Raw genomic sequence first — 18954 nt, 5'->3', positions numbered from 1 at the left:
GATGTATAGTCTTTTCTTCTATATGAATGTAATGCGTGAACATGTTCTATTAATCAAGTTTTCACATGCATGAAAGGCTATTCAACAAATAAAATCAACAACCGTAAATAAAGTATATTACTAATGTTTGGGATCACTGCTTTGTATGGACAAACTAACAACAAGTAAACCAATAAGTTAGTCCATGTGTCTATAGTGTCTACAAGATCACCTGACTTCATGGAGTTTGTGTTCAATAACATCATTCCTCAACAACAACAAAATCATTCCTCAGTCAAATTGCATTTGATGGTATCTTCTGATTTCTGCTTCTTCTAGTGGCATCTTCTGATTTTTTTCTTTGATTTTGATTTTGTCTCTGGAATTTTATATTTTGAAAATTTCGAATTGTTCAAAAAATTTGAAAATTCTTTCGAAAGTTCTAAAATGTTCTTATTCGAAAATTTTAAAATCTTCGAAAGTTTTCAAAATCTGAAAAACTAGAATTTCAAAATTTTCGAACAATGGTAAAGTTTCGAAAGTTTGAAAAATCTGAAAAAAATTTATTTCAATAATTTCTCAAAAATTTTCATTTCGAAAATTTCAAATTGTTCGAATGTTTCAACAATCTGAAAAATTTTCATTTCGAACATTTCAAAATGATTGAATGTTTCAACAATTTATGGAAAAATTTCATTTCGAATGTTTCAACAATTTCTGGGAAATTTTCATTTTGAACATTTCAAAACTTCGAAAAATACTTATTTTTTTATTTCGAAGATTTGGATACCTTCGAATGTAAGGGAAATTTTTTTTAGGGTTTTATAGATAGTAAAAATGAACAAAAATATATAAAAATGTATTTACAAATATGTCTTTTGCATTTTTTATGGATCTTTCTTAATTCTTAACTTTTACAAACTATTTTATTTTCTCAACTTCTAAATAGGTGTTTCTCAATTCTTAACTTTTATAATCTCCTTTATTGAAACTCAAAGCAAAAACATTCAACTTAATAATATCTCTATTTGAATTAAGACTTATTTGATACATCATATAAATATTTGAATTTTAAGTATTGTGTTACTAATAGAGCACCATAATTACAAGAGAGAGTAAATGAAAATTTTCAATTTGTGAGAGTTTTTGAAAACCTCTACTGAATAATCTATGCAATTTAGCTTATTTTTTTGTAGTGTTGGTTTCTTCTCTTAATTTGTTCATGCACCTTTTAACGGGTTAATATTGAACTTCTGATGTATTTTTGAAAGTCAAAGCTTTAAAAACAGTAATTACAATTATTTCATATGAACTTTGCCAAGTGCCTATTTTTGTTGGTATTCAGCACTTAATTGAATTTACAAAGAAATGTATGTATTCATGGCATAATTATATATGTTAACTTGTTTAGATGACATGAAATATATTTCAAAAAACTAATACTAAAATTAATAAATAACAAAGAGATGTTGTAAATTCAAACAAAATCAACTAGAAGAATCTATTTGATTGTGACACCAAGAACTTTAAGAAAATTGACAACAGCAAACATGAAAAAAGCAGCTCCAACAACAGTTGAACTGAATCTCCAAGGATCACGGAAATACACTGCCTTTAACCTACCCATATAATGTTTCCAAGAATTATTATAATGTTCATTGAGTTCCATAATGATTTTTCCATAATAATTTGATGTGAACACAACATATTTGCATAAATCATTAACCAAAGTTGCTAATTCAGCATGACTCCCAAGTTCATGTCCAATTGTTTCAGTGTCAACCAAAAACTCAACATCTTGATCAGTATGAATCAAAGAATCAATTAATGAAACATAGTTGCATATAAAAGGTTGTTCTGAATAGTGACACTGTTCTAATGCAATAAGGTTCCTAAGAACACTTCCTGTTACTTGGTTTACTTTCAAATAAGGAATTTCCAAACGAGTTTGGAAACATTTAAATAATGGTAAACAACCTAAGCACAAAAACCAGCTAAAAATTGGTGTCCTTTTAAACTTAATGTCCAAATAGCTTCTACCTTGAACTTTCTCAAAAGTAATACCTGCTTCATACAACTTTGTTGCTGTCCTTGGTATATATTCTGATGAAAATGTTGTGAAATTTTTTGATGGATTCACACCATTTACTTGAATTTTTCTTGGAAGGTAAGTATATCTAATCAAATCAGTGAAGTGTTTGCAAGATTTACAATTTTGTGTCATATTCCATTTTTTGCTTAACTTTTGAGGATAATAATCTTCAAAGTAATTAAAAGCAAGCTCAATAAAACTAACACATCTTTCATTTTCATTGTCGCTGCCATAATCTAATAACACCCTTTTGTGTAATTCCTCTAATACAAACATAGGAATTTGATTTTCAAGCAGCAATAAATCCCTTTGTGTGATTATGTAGATCCATGATGTAGTAAACATGTAATCATTTTTCTGTTCAGATTGATTAGATTTTCTCAAAAATAGCTCCATGATGAAAACTGAATCTAACAAAATCATTTCCAAAAACTTGTCAAACTTGCAAGCTTCTGGCTTGGAATAACAGTTCACAATATTTTCTTGGTTTTCTTCAAGAAAAACCTTAAATTGTGCAAAAGACAAAGCTTGTTTGAGTGATAAACGTTTCCAAAATGCATTAAAGTACCTTTGTTTCTGCTTCTCTTGATTTAGTTCTGAATTTTGACAGTGAAATGGACCTATTGAAATAAACTTTGGTGTATAAGCGTTTTCTTCCAACTTCAAAAGATGTTGAGGAACCTTATAAATGCAACATTGATCAGGTACCATAGGTTCAATCACTTCTGGAATGCTAACTATGTGCTGAATCATTGGTTTTCTTTCAGAAGCCATTGAAACACAATTTCCTATACCATTAACATAAAATTAAATCACTAACAATATAGTACCTTATAGCATGATTTTTCAAAGGAAGGAAAAAAAATTAAAAAAATTAGTCTATACTTTGAAGGATGATATATTATATATCTCAATCATATAAAAATAAATAACATGGAAACTCATAATGTAGAGTTATATGCAATCTACAACCTTTGAAAGAAACTGAAAAACAGAGAAGATATCATAATAAAAATAACAACTAAAAAAATTTGTAAGCAGCAACAATTTAGGTTTGAGGGTAACAAGAATTGTTGGAAGTAATAAATAAATTACTTGGAATGGGTAAAATTCACTAATGTGGTTGCAATGGTTAGAAAGGAACTAAACCTACCTCTTTCTTTTAGAATAAAAATAAATAAATGTACTATTATATGTTACCTTGATATATATCTTGAACTTTTTTATGTACTCTCTGTCTTTTTGTGCTAATAATGCATGTGCTTTTAAGAAGATATATATTTGGATTGGAATTACAATTTTGAGAATTAATTTTATTTATAAACGAAATATAGTATTCACGCGAGAATTTATTGGACATTGAAATCTTTTTTAATTTAAACAACACGTCTCTCATAATTGAAAATTCACTCAGATTTATTTCATTCAATTTTGTTTAGTTGTTAAAATTACAGGCTGCACCTATTTTGTTATAAAAAATAGTCTAGTGAGGTGGGTCCTTTTTTTTTTATATTATAATCTGGCCCTTTTTTTATATTTACTATTTAATTTTCTCTATTTTAAACCATATACAATAGAACAATTTATTTTGAATACTTAAAATGAATCTCACATATACACATCATTCATAGACAATTTTTTAATAATGTTAGTATCGAAAAAGTACTGATTTTCTCAATTTCATCACGTCAGATAAAAATTATAAAATATATCGCTCTCTCAACTGGATCAAGATTGTTTGTCCCATTAATATAACACTCCAAACAAGTTACATGTCCAATATTTAAAATTTATTTATTTTGAAACAAAATTTTAAAATATACACGAGTTTTCACTTCTACAAATCTTTTGTAATGTTGGTTCTTCATGCAACCCACCGTGCGTCGTCGTCCCTCACATCTTTATCTACTGTGCACCGTCGCATTCCGTCGTTAATAGTTATTCTACTATTTTGTCATCTTTTTGTAATAAAATGACTTCATTTAAATTTTTCTACTCACTAAGAAATAGTTGGAAGTTGTTATGTTTTATTTTGATTGCATTATCTTATAAAATAATGGAATAAAATGTTATTAGTTATGCTAAGTGATTTTGGTAGAACAATTTTAAATTGAGCAATATATGTGTAGTTATTTTTTTACTTCGAAGTTGTAATAATAGTAAAACAGAACTAACACATTTTTTTTACTAAAAAATAGAGCAACAAGTGGTTCATTCATTATTCCATAGTTTTGCATACATTTAATTCTTTTATTCAATTTTTAAGTCACTTCATTTAGGTAGTTTGATCAAACATATCATCTTCAAATGTTGATTGGAAAGGGTTGGTATCAAATTTGACTATATAGATATGACTTATCAATTTTGACTTACATATAGTGCAAATGTTGGTTTGAAGTTAGAAAACATTATGCGAACAAGAGATAAGCTTCTGTTAGCATCCGCATCCTAGAACGGATTGCAAAGCAAGGAAATCATTTGTAGGCAAAAATGAAAAAAAATTCATCCATGAATTTGTATAGCATCACATAGAAAAATAACTGAAGTCCAAGCATATGAACACACTAGATTAAGGCAAAAGCCAACGTTTCAACTTATGAACACACATACAGACCATGTAACACATATATGTTTCATATCTATTTTGTTTTATGTTGTGTATTCTACATAATTTTGTTATGCTGCATATTTTTGCTTTAATGCTCAATGAATATCATTGTTGCATTAATGTGTTATGTTGCATATCTATTTTACCTTTTATGAATCATTTAATTAAATGAACAAGAAAATTGTAATGAAATAAAGAAACTCAATTCATTATATCAAAAAAGAGTTACAAGCTTGTAACAACAAGAAATTCGTAACTCTACTCTACAAAATTTGTATAATCACTTTTGAATTCTAAGTATCAAATTCTCTTGATACCAAAGATTTGCACAAGAAAGGAAAAAAAAATGCATAAAAATAAGGATTTGTACTAATAAGCAATTGATATATGAAAGAGAAAGTAGTTATAATTTGTGAGTGTCAAGATGTTACCACATAATGTTCTTTTCTTTCTTGCTAAAATTTCTCATAACAATCAATATGGACAAATGTGTAGTTGATTTATTGATTTGTTGTTATTGTCGATTTCTTGAAATTGTGTTATTGTTGAATGTTGATTTCATGATTTCTCCAATGTCTTAGTAGTGATTTCTTGAAATTCTGTTATTTGCATCAAAAAATTAAAAATGTTGAGTAGCAAATTTAATTATTTTATATGATACAAAAATTTCTGATAGTGAAAGAGATGAAAAAATAATAGTTCTATATTTGAACCGGTTAAAGTTTCAAAAATTGAAGAAATGATAACTTCTAGTGATTATTGTAAGTCACTCAACAAACGTGGAAACTTACTTTTAAGTTTTTAATGATCAATTGTATATACTTATTACAACTTAATATTTTCGTATACAATATCATTTAGCTTATATTAATTTTGAAGTCAAGTTTCGCCATTGAATAATAGTGTTTGTTTAGCTTGATGTCGTTAGACTTTATTTACTCTCAAAATCCGAATTAGTGTATCCTGTTTCTTTCCTTCTGTTTAAGGAGGGTAAAAAAACAAAGAAAAAGTGCGATATTTGTCTATATCTGGTCATCCTGAATTTCTTCCACCCTTGCCCCTGCTATCCACAAGGAAAACTCTATTTTAAAGCCTATACAGTATTTGATTTATGAAACAAAGATAAGGACACATGTGAAAGGATAAAATGTGAGAATAAAACGAGATTATTATTTGGTAATTTGTTATAAAAGGAAATCGTGAAAATAAATATTTTTTTTAAATGACATAAATGTTTTTTTATTGAAATAAGATATGCTACATATATATAAAGAGGAGATCTATACAACTATTATATGAAAGTTTGTGATGGAAAATGTCGAAGGGGTCAAATTAAATTAGAGTTTGTTGGTAATTAGTTTATTGATTCTATTTTATTGTACCTAACGAAGTGATTCAAGCTATGAGTTAGTATGTATATAAATACTATAATGAAATAAAATGTGTGCAATTACTTCGGCAATATTTTTTTATTTCTAAAGTTTTTCAATATAATCATTTATTCGTCTTTATCATTGTCTTGTCGGTGTATATTTTTCTTATTTTTAAAGTTTTTCAATATAGTCATTTATTTATCTTCATCATTGTCGGTGTATATGTGAGTGCAAGATCAATTGTGATTTTAATTTAGTTTTTAATAGAAAATTATTTAAATGATACACGATCACTTAAAAAAGTTAGGTGATTTTTTTATTTAAATCTTATCAATTCATAGTTTGATCAAAGAGTAACAATCATGCATCTTATTTTCTTATTGTAAAAGTTATTTAATTAGATAAACAACTTATAGCATATGCTCTTATGTATAAATTATTTTTATAACATAAAGTAAAATAAAGTTAAATTGTTTTTATATAAGTTATAAATTATTTTTATAAACTATTTTAAATTGTTTATGAAAATTAGTTGAAAACAACTTATAGACGTGACATAACCGAATTTCATAAGTTCTTCTAAATAAATTCACATGTGTTTATACTAGTATTATAAACTCAAATAAGTCAATTCAAATAATAAAATTAAATTATTTTCTTATAAACTATAAATTATTTTTATAAGCAGTCGTGGAGCCGGTAATTCATATTCACGGGGACCACAACCAAATCTCTAATATCTATATAAAATTAAAGAGTCTTTTCAGTTTTATAAATGTGTGAAGTGTGGTCTATATAGTTTTAAATGTATCGAAATTAAATACATCACTAAACCACTTTTTTTTCATAATTTTAAATATCAAATTGACTAATGAAATACTTTGAGGACTAAAATAACTAATTAAAGATATATTTAAAGATAAAAATGAATAACAAAATACAAATTTAACTAGATATTTATGTAAACATTGTTTAGTAATTAATTAACTATATGACTATATAATAATTGATTACGTATAATTTAAATAAATTCATAAAACTTGTTCATAAAATATCACGGAAAGCTTATGAAAATTAGTCGAAAATGGCTTATGAACAAATCATAAACTATTTTCAAAAGTTCCTCCAAGCAATTTTACAAGTACTTATGTTAGTAGAAAAATTCAAATAAATCAATTCAGACAAACTCTAAGTGTGTTAAATTAAGGTCGGCCCAACACGTTATGAGACCTAAAGTAAAACTATTAGACGAGGTCTTTTTAAAATTTAATAAATAAATTATTAATATTTTATTTAGTAACTTTAGAAAAAAAAATTAGCAGAATTAATAGCATTTTCAAATCTATTTACTCTATATTTTTCAAAAAAATAAAATACGACATGGTCAACTATTCTACATCAACATCAAGAACTCATGCACAAATTTTTATCTTTTAGGTTGAAGAAGAAAATAGTGTGTATACTGTCACCTCAATAACTCATGTTAGCAATATGTTTACTACTTATCTCATGATTTCTCAGTTTATAACTAATATTTCTCATATGAGCAATGTGTTCACTTTTTGTCTTATAATTTCTCAATTTATAACTAATATTTCTCCTATCGCTATTTAGCAGAAAAAGTATTAACTAAACAAAAACAAAATATTTTATTTAATTTATATAAGATATTATCGATTTTCATTTTTAAATTATTAGAATGTGTGGCATTTTAATTAAATAAAAAAGATTTGAGATCTTTTTATTAAATACAAAATTTATTATTGTATAGAGTACTCAAAATTTGCTTTATTGTCTTATACTTTATACGATTAAACAAATTCTTTATATGATTAAACAAATTTTTTATTTTATTCTTTATACGATTAAACAAATTTTTTATTTCTATAAATATATTGTATTTTATTTTGTATTTCTCTAAAAAATATATAATTTAGTTTTTTTTCTTTTAAATCAATTCATATATATATAATTTGAATTTTTGAATAATTGTAATGATAAAAAATGTTACTTATTTTATTTAATACTAAATTTGATTTTGACAAGAAAATGCACTTGAATTGCACGTACCAAGAGTACTGGGACCCTAAAGAGCATCCAAAACAGAGAGAAAGGTGTTATGACTGTAACTTATCCTCTAAATTTAATGGAGCTCTGTTTAAAATATTATGTATAATTCAGTTTGTTGTGATTCTTGTAGGGCAGAGCTTATGTTTGAGAAATACAAAGCACCTGCATTATTTTTGGCAAAAAATGCTGTAATTGAACAGTCCTTCATTAACCTATATCTCTAACTAAAATAATATACATTATGCAGAGAGTACTCAAAATTTGCTTTATTGTCTTATACTTTATACGATTAAACAAATTCTTTATATGATTAAACAAATTTTTTATTTTATTCTTTATACGATTAAACAAATTTTTTATTTCTATAAATATATTGTATTTTATTTTGTATATATATATATATATATATATATATATATAAATGAAAAATTTAAATACAATAAAAAAATAAAAAATCAGATAAAAATAATGTTTTAGAAAAAAAAATCATTTTCAACTGTCTAATTATATTGTAGATTACGATAAATAAATTACAAGAAAAAAGAATGATAGTTCCACAACATGTGATTGACTGCATAATATTTTTTGGGAGTAGGCATCGTGATTATCGTTATTATTTTTATACAAATTCTTGGTTTAGCGACATGACAATAAGTAAGAAATTGTATCTATCGTAATTTAAAAAAAGAAATTGTACCTGTAGTAATTTGAAAAGAAGAAAAAACTACAAATTTCAATAAATTAGTTGATTTGAGCAAGCAATTTCTCCTCAGTGCTTAATATATTATGTTACTTCAACTATTCGATTTGTTTGGACCAGCTATGGATCAAAAGTGAAAAATTCATAGTTAACGATATTATTTTAATTTTTTAAAAAATAAAAATATTTTCATAATTGAAATAATAACGTAAATGATATCGATTTGAATAAAATAAAATAAAAATATATATATCACATATTAAATCAACATAAAGTAAGTTATAGTTTTGTTTATAAAAATAAAAAGAGTCATTAACTATCACTTCTGAAGATATTATCAATAGTAATTAAAATTTTCAAATATTTTTAATATTGATCTATAATAAAAAATAAAAAAAAACTTATAAAAATGATACACCAAAACACTCCCTTAAATATAAATACTAAAATATCTCTATTTAAATCAAAGGTGAAGGATATGTCATGTAAAAAAATATGTTTGTATCGGTAGAGTTATAAATGTATCAAATTACTACTTTTTACGTGGAAAGGAGAGTTTGAATCTAATCATAGGCCAAAAACTAAATCAAAGCCATGCGACTTTCTAACTTAGAAGTGACCATTATAAACTTTTAACATTGGCCACGCATATATTTTATGGTAAATATTTACTCCACTCAATCTTATCTACAAATAGTCATCTCACTATATACATTCACATGTGTCATGTGTGTGATTATCATCAATGTACATGCATTTTCTCACTAGATTCATTCACACATGTTCCATTCTGGTCAAACCTATTTGCCATATTAGATTTTATAAAGACATAAAAATATACTGTATTAACATTCCAAAATAATTATTATGTAATTTGAATTCAAAATGCACATTCCAAAAAGGCTACGTACCTAAAGCACTTCGGTTTTACGAAGACATATAAACATGATGACATTAAAACAAAACACCCAAATATCTAATGGACGTACTCGAGCAAATTCTATATTTAGTTTCATGCGCCACATTTCACATATCCAAAGAGAAAATTAACTTTAATAAATAAATGTAGATAAACCAAAACTTGTGCAATTATTTAATAAACCAATTGAAAACATAAACAATGTACTTTGTCGAGTACTTAAAATAAAAAACAACTAGACTACAACAACAGTTCAATAATTTATTACGTGACCCGGTCCACAAATGGTAGGCACAAAAACAAGATACATTTTATTTTCTCACCTTCATATTGCATGTTGCTATACGGTACATAATACAATATTCTTCAGATGTTAACATGAAAAACAGTTCCAACGAACACTCTGATCCCTAAGCAAATAGTTGGAAACCCTACATCTGAAACAAACATAACGAACTTTCAGTACAACACCCATTTTATCATAAATAAATAAAATAAGAACGGGGTACTTTCTTTTATTTTTTATTTTTTATTTTTCATTTTTCATTTTTCATTCTCCAAACATACAGAAAACTATACATATATGAAAACAAGATTGAAGAAAAACCTTTAAAGGTGGATCCGGAACTCCGTAAGTTTCTGGTGTTATGTTATTCAAATACAAGCCTGGAAAAATACCCTACAAAAACACAAGTCAAAAACAACACCTCCATTAGAATTAAAAAACAAACATAATCATCCTGATACACTTTGGTGTTAAATATTTTTTAGTCTCTACAAAAATTGACTTTCAAGCTTAGTATCTACAAAAAATATATTCATTTTTTGGGTCACTATTTTAATTTTATAGGAAAAAAATTTAGAAATTAAAAGTATCGATTTTTTACAAAAAGTTTTTAAAATAGAGATCGAAAACAAATAAACTAAATTTAAAAAACTAAAAAATTGATAATCTTTTATATAGACTAAAAATAAAATTTTGTAAAAATTAAAAACTTATTTTAAAAAAAAATCAACAACCAATTCTAACAAATTAAATAGCCAATTACTGGTCAAATAATAACACAATTCGTTAATTCCTAATCAAATTGAAACTACACCAAGCTGTTATTACTCAACCATTGTTCGGAACATCTCAACAACACCTTTAGGACATAGTCTGAAAATGTGATCATCATCATTTAATTAACATGAGAAAAAACAACAAAAACATGTTCAACTCAAAATCCAAATTCGTGAAATACATGTTCAACAGAATACTACAAATTCAATCCATGAAACACACAGTAAAACAACAACTGCAAATTAACATTAATAACATCTTCATAAAATCCACACAAAAACCCAATCATCATCAAAATAAATAGAGCTAAATAAATTTGAAGTGTCTATGAACATTTAAAATTTCGTTTTAAATCTCAGTACACAAATTGTATTTTTTTTAGTGCCTACAAATTTTTACTGGAAACACTTTTTAATCCTGCTAGAAAAAATAATATGTTTAGTTGTCTTTAAATTCTTATATTTTTTAATGAACTTTTGCAATGACTTTTGAAATAATATAAAAAAATTCATAAATATTTAGAATTTTTAACTTAAAATATATATTTATATATATATATATATATATATGAACATTTTTAATGCCATAAACCTAAAATAAAAATAATAAAAATATGAAATTAAAAATCGAATTTTAAATTTATTTTTTATAGATAAATTTTTTACAATGTTATATATATATAAATCTAGTGTACACTGAAAAACTAACATACTATTAAAATTAAATCATCAATAATTTACTAACATGTTATCTATATACTAAAATTCTTAATTTAGTTAATTTTGACATATATTCTTAATTTCAATACACAATCTGTTTTTTACTATGCCCTAAAATTTGTCATTTAAAAATAGATGTGAATATTTAAAAATACTTAGAATAATAATATTGTAAGCAGAAAAGTGATGAAAATAAAGGTAGAGTGAGAGAATATTTACATCAAGCAACTTCTGCACAGGTTTTGGTCTCTTAGTAGGTTTCTTAGAAGGCTTCTCTCCAGTCATTAAGATGAAGTCATTTTCAATTTCTTCCTTTGAAAGAGGAACAATCAACCCTCTCTTCTCTATTGCCTCTGCCTTCTCCACCTTACCCCTTGCTTTTGACTTTGCTGAACGAGGCTTGCTTGCCCTTGCCGGTGCCGAACTTCTCCTTGTTCTTCCTCCTCCTCCTCCTCCACTTCCTTCATTTTCTGCCTTCTTCGCCGCTTTTCTCGGTCTCAAATTCCATGTCTTCCCCGATTTTATAATCGGTTCTTCATCTTCACTCGAACACTCCGTCTCCACTTCCACTTCCACTTCCTCTTCCTCTTCCTCATCCACATTGCCGCCATTCTTAGCCTTCACCGGCAATCGAACGGATACCTTCAATTTTCCCTTCTGATCTAATTGCTTTTCTTTTTTCACAATTGATTCCTGATTTTCAATTTCTCTCACCGGCTCGGGAGTCTGAAATATAGAATCGCTAAACTCATTTTGGTTCTTCTCATTCGTCTCAACCCGGTTCGAACCGGAAGTACTGCCAATTTTCTCAAACCAAGTCGGAAATGGACTGAGACTCAACATAGGACTCTTTTTTTTCTCATCCACGCTCGTAGACGAACCTAATTGCATAATAGGATTGAGTGCATTTTCATCTCGGTTCGGGTCCAAACCTAATCGCAAAATAGAATTAATTCTATTTTCTTCTCGGTTGGGATCCGAAGTGAAACGAAAAATAGGAGCACGGTTTAAATGGGTTTCAGTGAGACTCGAATACGGACCCAAATGGAGAATTGGTCTGGTGGAATTATTGTCTACATGGTTGGAAGATGGACCCCAGTGTGGGACCGCGTTCATACCCGTATAACTAGGTAGAAATGTAGGGTGATTTGTTGTCCACCTAAAAGTATTTGGCATTGGGAAATTGTAATTCGACGATGCTAGATAAAATGTAGATGGCGTCACAATCTGTGGCGGCGGCAGCAGCGGTGATGATGACGGAGGAGGAGGAGGACTAATCGGTGGCGTATCAGTGTTGGACACCGATTTGAACACCATAATTTCGGTTGGTATAATATCAAACAATGAATGAAGAATTGAGTGTGAGAAATATAATCAAATGAAGCATAGATATATAGATAATTAGAGAGAATTTGGCAATGCAATGCAAAGATTTTGAGAAAATGAGTAAAACTAGAAAGTGTGTTTATGGGAGTAATGAAACTAGCATATTTGAAACAAATACAGAAATGGATTTTAGATTTTTTTTTTTTTAAAAAAAATTAATCTTTAGTACGCTGAATCTAATGAGTATTCGTGGTAGAGTATCTCGTATGTATTTATTAGGCTGATATTTTCTTTTTATTCTAAGATTATTATTAATTATGTTTCAAAAGTTGAACCTTAATTTTTGTTTTTTAAATACTCATGTGAATTTAAGGAAGTACTCATTCCATTTTACGATGAATGAATCAATTAATTACTTTATTCAAATTAAAAATAAATAAATTTATAAATAAAACAAGAATAATACTTTTATGAAAATATATAGTTGTCTTTAATTCATAGATCAAGTGATAAATACTAATATTGTTAATTTAGACATCATTTTTTAAATTTGAACTCACAATTATATATGAATTTTTAATAGTATTTATATCATTTCATCTATAAATAAATAAAATAATATAATTTAAAAATAACAATTAATACTACGTTGTAAATAGAAATTATGTAGACAAAATTTTTTAATGGCCGCGTATTATGAGATGCATGCAAGATATATTTTAAAAAGTTAAATCTAAGAATAGTTATAATAAACAAGGGTATTTAATTATTTGTAAAAAACAAAGGTACTTAATTATGTTTTTTTAATACTAAAGTTTGTGCTCAACGCTGCAATATTACATTTATTACGTTCTTTTAAGAGTAATAAATTAAATTTCTTCATATTTTTATTTGAATTAATTATATATCTATATTCTATAGACTAAATTGACTGTGTGAATATTTTTATATTAAGTATTTTAGTTTGAGTAATCATATCTCTATTTTTTTAAAGAAATGAACAACTACATTACTGCGGTTTTGGTGTATTAATATTCAAATAATTAATGTCATACTTTTAGAATGTGTGCCACTATGTGGCTTATATATCCTAAAATTATAATTAATAGATTTTTAAAAAAAGTTTAATTGTCATGCACATAAAGAAAAAGTTTACAAAATTATATTCAAAACCATTTATAGACATGCTTTTAGAAATAATTATGATAAATATAAAATAATATATAACATCTTTAATAATTTAATTATTATGATTGACTGACAAAATAATATATAATATTTTTAATAATTTAATTATTATGATTGACTGAAATTATAAAAATTATGAATATTAACAATATATATGAATTAATTCAAATACATTAATTAATTACTACACTATATTAACAGCATTAATTACGTTCATTTACTTTCATATTTTCGTTTTCTTTATGGAATATACTTTCATATTTTCTTATTATGTTTATTACCGTGAATAAACATTTTCCTTAACTTTAAATATTTTATTTTAATTCTATATGCTAACTTTTATATAAATTTTTTATTATATAAAATTAAAAACAAGTTATAATATTATTTATTTATTTTAGTTGTGCCATTTTTATATTTAAAATTTTATAATTCAACAATTCAATTATCACAATAATATCATACTTTTTCAATAAAAAGTATGTAAAATATAAATGGAGTTAAGATTAGCGAGAGGGTTATCCCACAAGTTAGTGAAATCAAGGTTTGAATTCATACTAAATTAAAAGGTACATAATGTAGTGTAGTGTAGTGTTTGACGCACTTCAAATTAGATTGTTTTCGACCGAAAAAATCTATGAATAACTAAAAAAATAAAATGATGTAATTCTTTTTATAATTTTTATAAATATGTTGATATAATATATTCAATATATAATTAACTTCATTAATTTATTTTGATTATGAACACGCATTATTTTTTAACATATTATTTTTATTTATGTTGTTAAAAATCTATATATTTGAATTATTTATATATTATTATGTCATTAAAAAAATTGAAAGTTCAAATGTGGGTGTAATGTAAATTTATATCATTCAAATCTAAAGTCATATTTGAAATAAAGCAGCAATACTTTTATATTATATGATTAATAACATGAAACTTTCTAACTCATCAAAGTTCCTTTTAATTTAGTTTTTTAGATTTTTTTTTTCCTCCTAGCTATTTCTCCTTCCAAAATTATTTTTTTAATGGAAATTCTCCCTCTAGTTTAAAATTATCAACGTAGTATAGTAATAAGAAAGTCATCCATTAACCCTCTTGAGGAAAAAAGAAAAAGGAGAAAGCCATCCTCCATTAACAACAAGATATGTTTGTTTTCTTAAGTTTTAAGTGCTTGATGAAAAATATGAATAATAGTAACAAATATATATTGAATATTGATTTGTATATCAGATACTTCATTATGTGTTATTTAAGATTTTTCTCTATTTCAAATTATTTATTATTCTTATAATATTAAAATGACATTAATTATTTTTTTACATTAACATACGATTAAAGTAAAATTCTTATGTAAATATTTTGTTTTAGTAAGTCGATTAAACTAAACGTTTGTTAGATAAAGAAAATAACTCCTGAGGTGTGTACTAGAAAAAAAGGGGATGCTAATAGCAAATTGCGTGGGTTTATCGAATTAAGCATCCCGTAAAAAAGCATATACCCTAGTTTACTTTCTTTCTTCAAATCGCGCGCGGTCCTCCCTTCTTCGCCGGTAACTGCCGCAGCGGCGAACTTCTTCATCGGAGTTTCATTTCCTCTCCCCTTCTTCATCCTGAAACTCTACAGGGAGAATTTTCATTAAACCTTAAAATTCACAAATAATTTTCTAAACCCTAATTCTTCTGTCGAGTTTGCAGAGTCCTTACAGCAATGTACGGCGGTGGTGAGTGCCAAAACACAGTTATGTTTTGTTCTTACTCTCTTATTCTTCATCTATTTCTCAATGTTCTTCCCTTTTGTTGAATTCACAGATGAAGTGTCAGCTATAGTTATTGACTTGGGTTCACATACCTGTAAAGCTGGTTATGCCGGTGAAGATGCTCCCAAAGCTGTGTTTCCTTCTGTAAGTGTGTTCATTGTACTTTTATTTTATTTTTTATTTATTTATTTAAAATTTTTGGATTTTTGTTGTTTTTCATGTATCACTGGTATTAGCATAATTCAGTTTTGTTGTTCTTTTTGGTTGTTGTTTATGTTACTGTTGAAGAGGGCACCGACAACTTTCTGTTGTCACAAGCTAGTACTGGTTGGTAGTGTAATTAGGTGCATTTATAATGGAATTAAAGGCAGTGTAAAATAGTTTTACACTGACATCCAATGATAGTTTACTATACTTTTGTATGATTATTATGAAACTAAATAGTGTGAAATGGGAAAATAGTGGCATTTTATTGATATCAGTGTAAAACCGTTTTACATGTATGGCCATCAAACTCATTTGTAATTTATAGTTTGTTAGATCAGAATCTTTAAAAACTATGATGGTGTACTCATTTGAGGATGGATATGGTAATCTGATGACGGGGAGTTGTTTTGGCTCTTGTGAACTTAGGTTGTTGGAGCTATTGATCAAATGGATGTTGATGAATCAGATGATGCTGAAAAGAACTCTGGCTCTGGGGAATCAAGGAACAATAATAGAAATGCTGATGGTGATAAAGCTAAGGGAAAGAGAAAATTGTACGTAGGATCTCAGTCCTTGGGATATCGTAGAGATTTTATGGAGGTAACCGTTTTATAATGGTCTTCTTGATTTATAGTTTTCAGATTTTTATAATTAATAGATGGTTTAGTTATCTTTGTATTCCATGATGTCAGGTGTTGTCTCCATTAAAAGATGGAATTGTTGCTGACTGGGATATTGTTGACAGCATATGGGAACATGCCTTCAGGTTGATACCAATGATACATTCTGTGTTATAAAGATGTTGTTTTCCTTTTTATATTTGTCTTATTTTATGACATATGTGATTGGCATTCTTTGTTATAAAGTTTTTATGTTTTAAAAAGATTTCCCCGACGGTTCTTTTAAAAGCAGTTGTATAAACCGTAGTTGACCTATTACCTGTATCTAAAGTACAAAAAGACATTGGAAATTCAGGTAGTGATGGTGCCTAATTAATATTTGATACTAATGATTTTTTTTTTCCAAACATTGATGAGAAAAAATTCATCGAAGTTTTTCCTTAACATTGGCTTTTGAACCCAAACCCAAACCCAAACCCAAACCCAACCCAACCGATCTCTTTTAAGCAAATGAGTATTGGGTAGACAACATGTCATAGGGAAAATTAGCAAGCACCTACTAGCAATGTTTTGGAGGAAAAAATTGGGGATCACTTCATACCACAAGTTGCACATATTTTTGATTTGTTTACATAATGATGTGGAGATTAAGGCGGATAACACATAAATCAAGCAGATTGGACGAAACAAATAAATATTTCAGGTGTAATTTGTGATCATTAGATTCCTATCACACTCAACAGAAAATATTACTAGATAGATATAACACTGACATAGGTCTATATGGGTTGTGGTTACTGGACAACAACAAAGTGAGAACAATTGCAAAAAATCAGTATAGCAGTGATGGGAGTGTCGTGGGGGAGGAAGGGACATGAAAGGAATGATCAGATCAAGAATATATTCGAGTAGCACATGTTATGGAGTAGATAACCGAACCTCACTTAGGTGGTTTGGTCATGTAAGATGACCAACAGATGCTCCAGTGAGAAAACTGGATCAAATTGAAGTTGAGACTATTATAAACTCCTTGCACTAAATGGATTGATTGAAAGTTTTGTTTCTTATATAGAGCTAAATGTTGTGATCATGTTACTGGCTCTACCTAGTGGAATACTGCTTCTTGTGTTGTTAGTGGTTATTTTCCTAACATGTTTAAGTGGATTATGCAGAGAGAGTGAAAACTACTGAAAATATACTCTTGATTGACATACAGGTTCTGACTTCTTTTGCATCAGGGCGTGCTACGTCATTAGTTGTTGATAGGTAAGAGATCATTAGTTTTTTGTTCACTGGTAATTTTTATCTTTTTTAATTTGGTAATATGATAAGTGATATTTTTTATCATTTTAATATTTCAATTACTGACTTTTTAACATATTATATAAGGAAGATTTAAGACATGGTTGTCTTGTTTCACTATGGCTTAGATGTCTTGCTTTTTATCAGTGGGGTCTTCTATTTATTTCCATGTAGATCATGTAGATTTTGTTGTCTAGTTAATGCTAGGTTTAGAAAATCATGTAAAAGTTGTTCCCTACTCCCCTGCAACTACTTATGCTTCCATTTCTTTCAAGGTCAAGAAGAAGACTCAAAGTTCTGATTTGTGTGGCGGGTGCTTGATGGTGAATTTATAGCAATGTCTGGATAGGAGGCAATATATTGGCTTCTCTTGGTTCCTTTCAACAAATGTGGTTCTCCAGATCCGAGTAATTATCTCACCCAAACATACGCCCCCTTCCCCGTGTCGCACGATTGTCAAATTAAGCTTCCAAGTTTTTCTCATAATTGATAATTTTAAACACTAAATTGTTTTAAATTCACTTTTGATAGGTATGAAGAGCATGGAGCTTCATATATCAGTTTCCTCATGAACCTTGACGTAGGGCTTGAAAACCAATGGATTTATCTTTTGTTGTTAATGGCTGGCTATTCATTCACATGATAAAATTAAATGCATAATTGATAAACTCTTGTTGTGATGCATGCTTTTCCTTGTGCCACAAAACTCTCCACCACAGAGTGATCTATCTACCAAAAAACAAAGGAATACGAAGAAAAACAAAATTATCGATAAGAGTCTGATTTTGTAACTTCAAAATATTGAACTCAAATTTCATATGAAATAATTATATAATGTAGTAATTATTAATGAGTATGTTTATTTAAGATTTTTTTTAGAAAGACTTTTATAGTATTTTATATATTTGATATAATATTCTTATAAAAAAAAATTAAAATTAAGTTTTATATGAAAAAATAGTTTAAATAGGTTATCTTGAAATGTTATTTTAATTATTTTATTTATTTACTACAATTTTTTT

At 27.1% G+C, this 18954-nt stretch overlaps 3 protein-coding genes across 3 annotated transcripts in view; 1 reads left to right on the top strand and 2 right to left on the bottom strand.

Annotated features, from left to right (window-relative positions):
• Positions 1-1480: 1480 nt before the first annotated feature.
• Positions 1481-3079, bottom strand: LOC101508715 (UPF0481 protein At3g47200-like). Its single transcript, XM_004510073.4, has one exon. The coding sequence runs from the start codon at positions 2843-2845 to the stop codon at positions 1481-1483; it is 1365 nt and encodes a 454-aa protein (XP_004510130.1). The 5' UTR covers positions 2846-3079.
• A 6813-nt stretch (positions 3080-9892) lies between these two features.
• LOC101505494 (uncharacterized) lies at positions 9893-12941 on the bottom strand. The gene is made up of 3 exons (XM_004510064.4): positions 11743-12941; positions 10349-10420; positions 9893-10178 (listed from the first exon to the last, which is right to left on the bottom strand). The coding sequence occupies exons 1-3, from the start codon at positions 12838-12840 to the stop codon at positions 10173-10175; spliced, it is 1176 nt and encodes a 391-aa protein (XP_004510121.2). The 5' UTR covers positions 12841-12941; the 3' UTR covers positions 9893-10172.
• A 2529-nt stretch (positions 12942-15470) lies between these two features.
• The window catches only part of LOC101509032 (actin-related protein 4-like), a 25270-nt gene continuing 21786 nt past the window's right edge, over positions 15471-18954 (top strand). Inside the window, exons 1-5 of the mRNA XM_073363688.1 lie at positions 15471-15767; positions 15856-15947; positions 16437-16610; positions 16703-16798; positions 17847-17896. Coding sequence (XP_073219789.1) covers positions 15755-15767; positions 15856-15947; positions 16437-16610; positions 16703-16798; positions 17847-17896 — 425 coding nt within the window. The 5' untranslated portion in view covers positions 15471-15754. The remainder of the gene's footprint in view (positions 15768-15855; positions 15948-16436; positions 16611-16702; positions 16799-17846; positions 17897-18954) is intronic.

This window comes from Cicer arietinum, chromosome 7 (genome assembly GCF_000331145.2).
Source record: "Cicer arietinum cultivar CDC Frontier isolate Library 1 chromosome 7, Cicar.CDCFrontier_v2.0, whole genome shotgun sequence".
NCBI classification, from domain to species: Eukaryota; Viridiplantae; Streptophyta; class Magnoliopsida; order Fabales; family Fabaceae; genus Cicer; species Cicer arietinum.
Note: the sequence above shows the minus strand (reverse complement) of the source record. Positions and strands in the feature narration are given on the sequence as shown.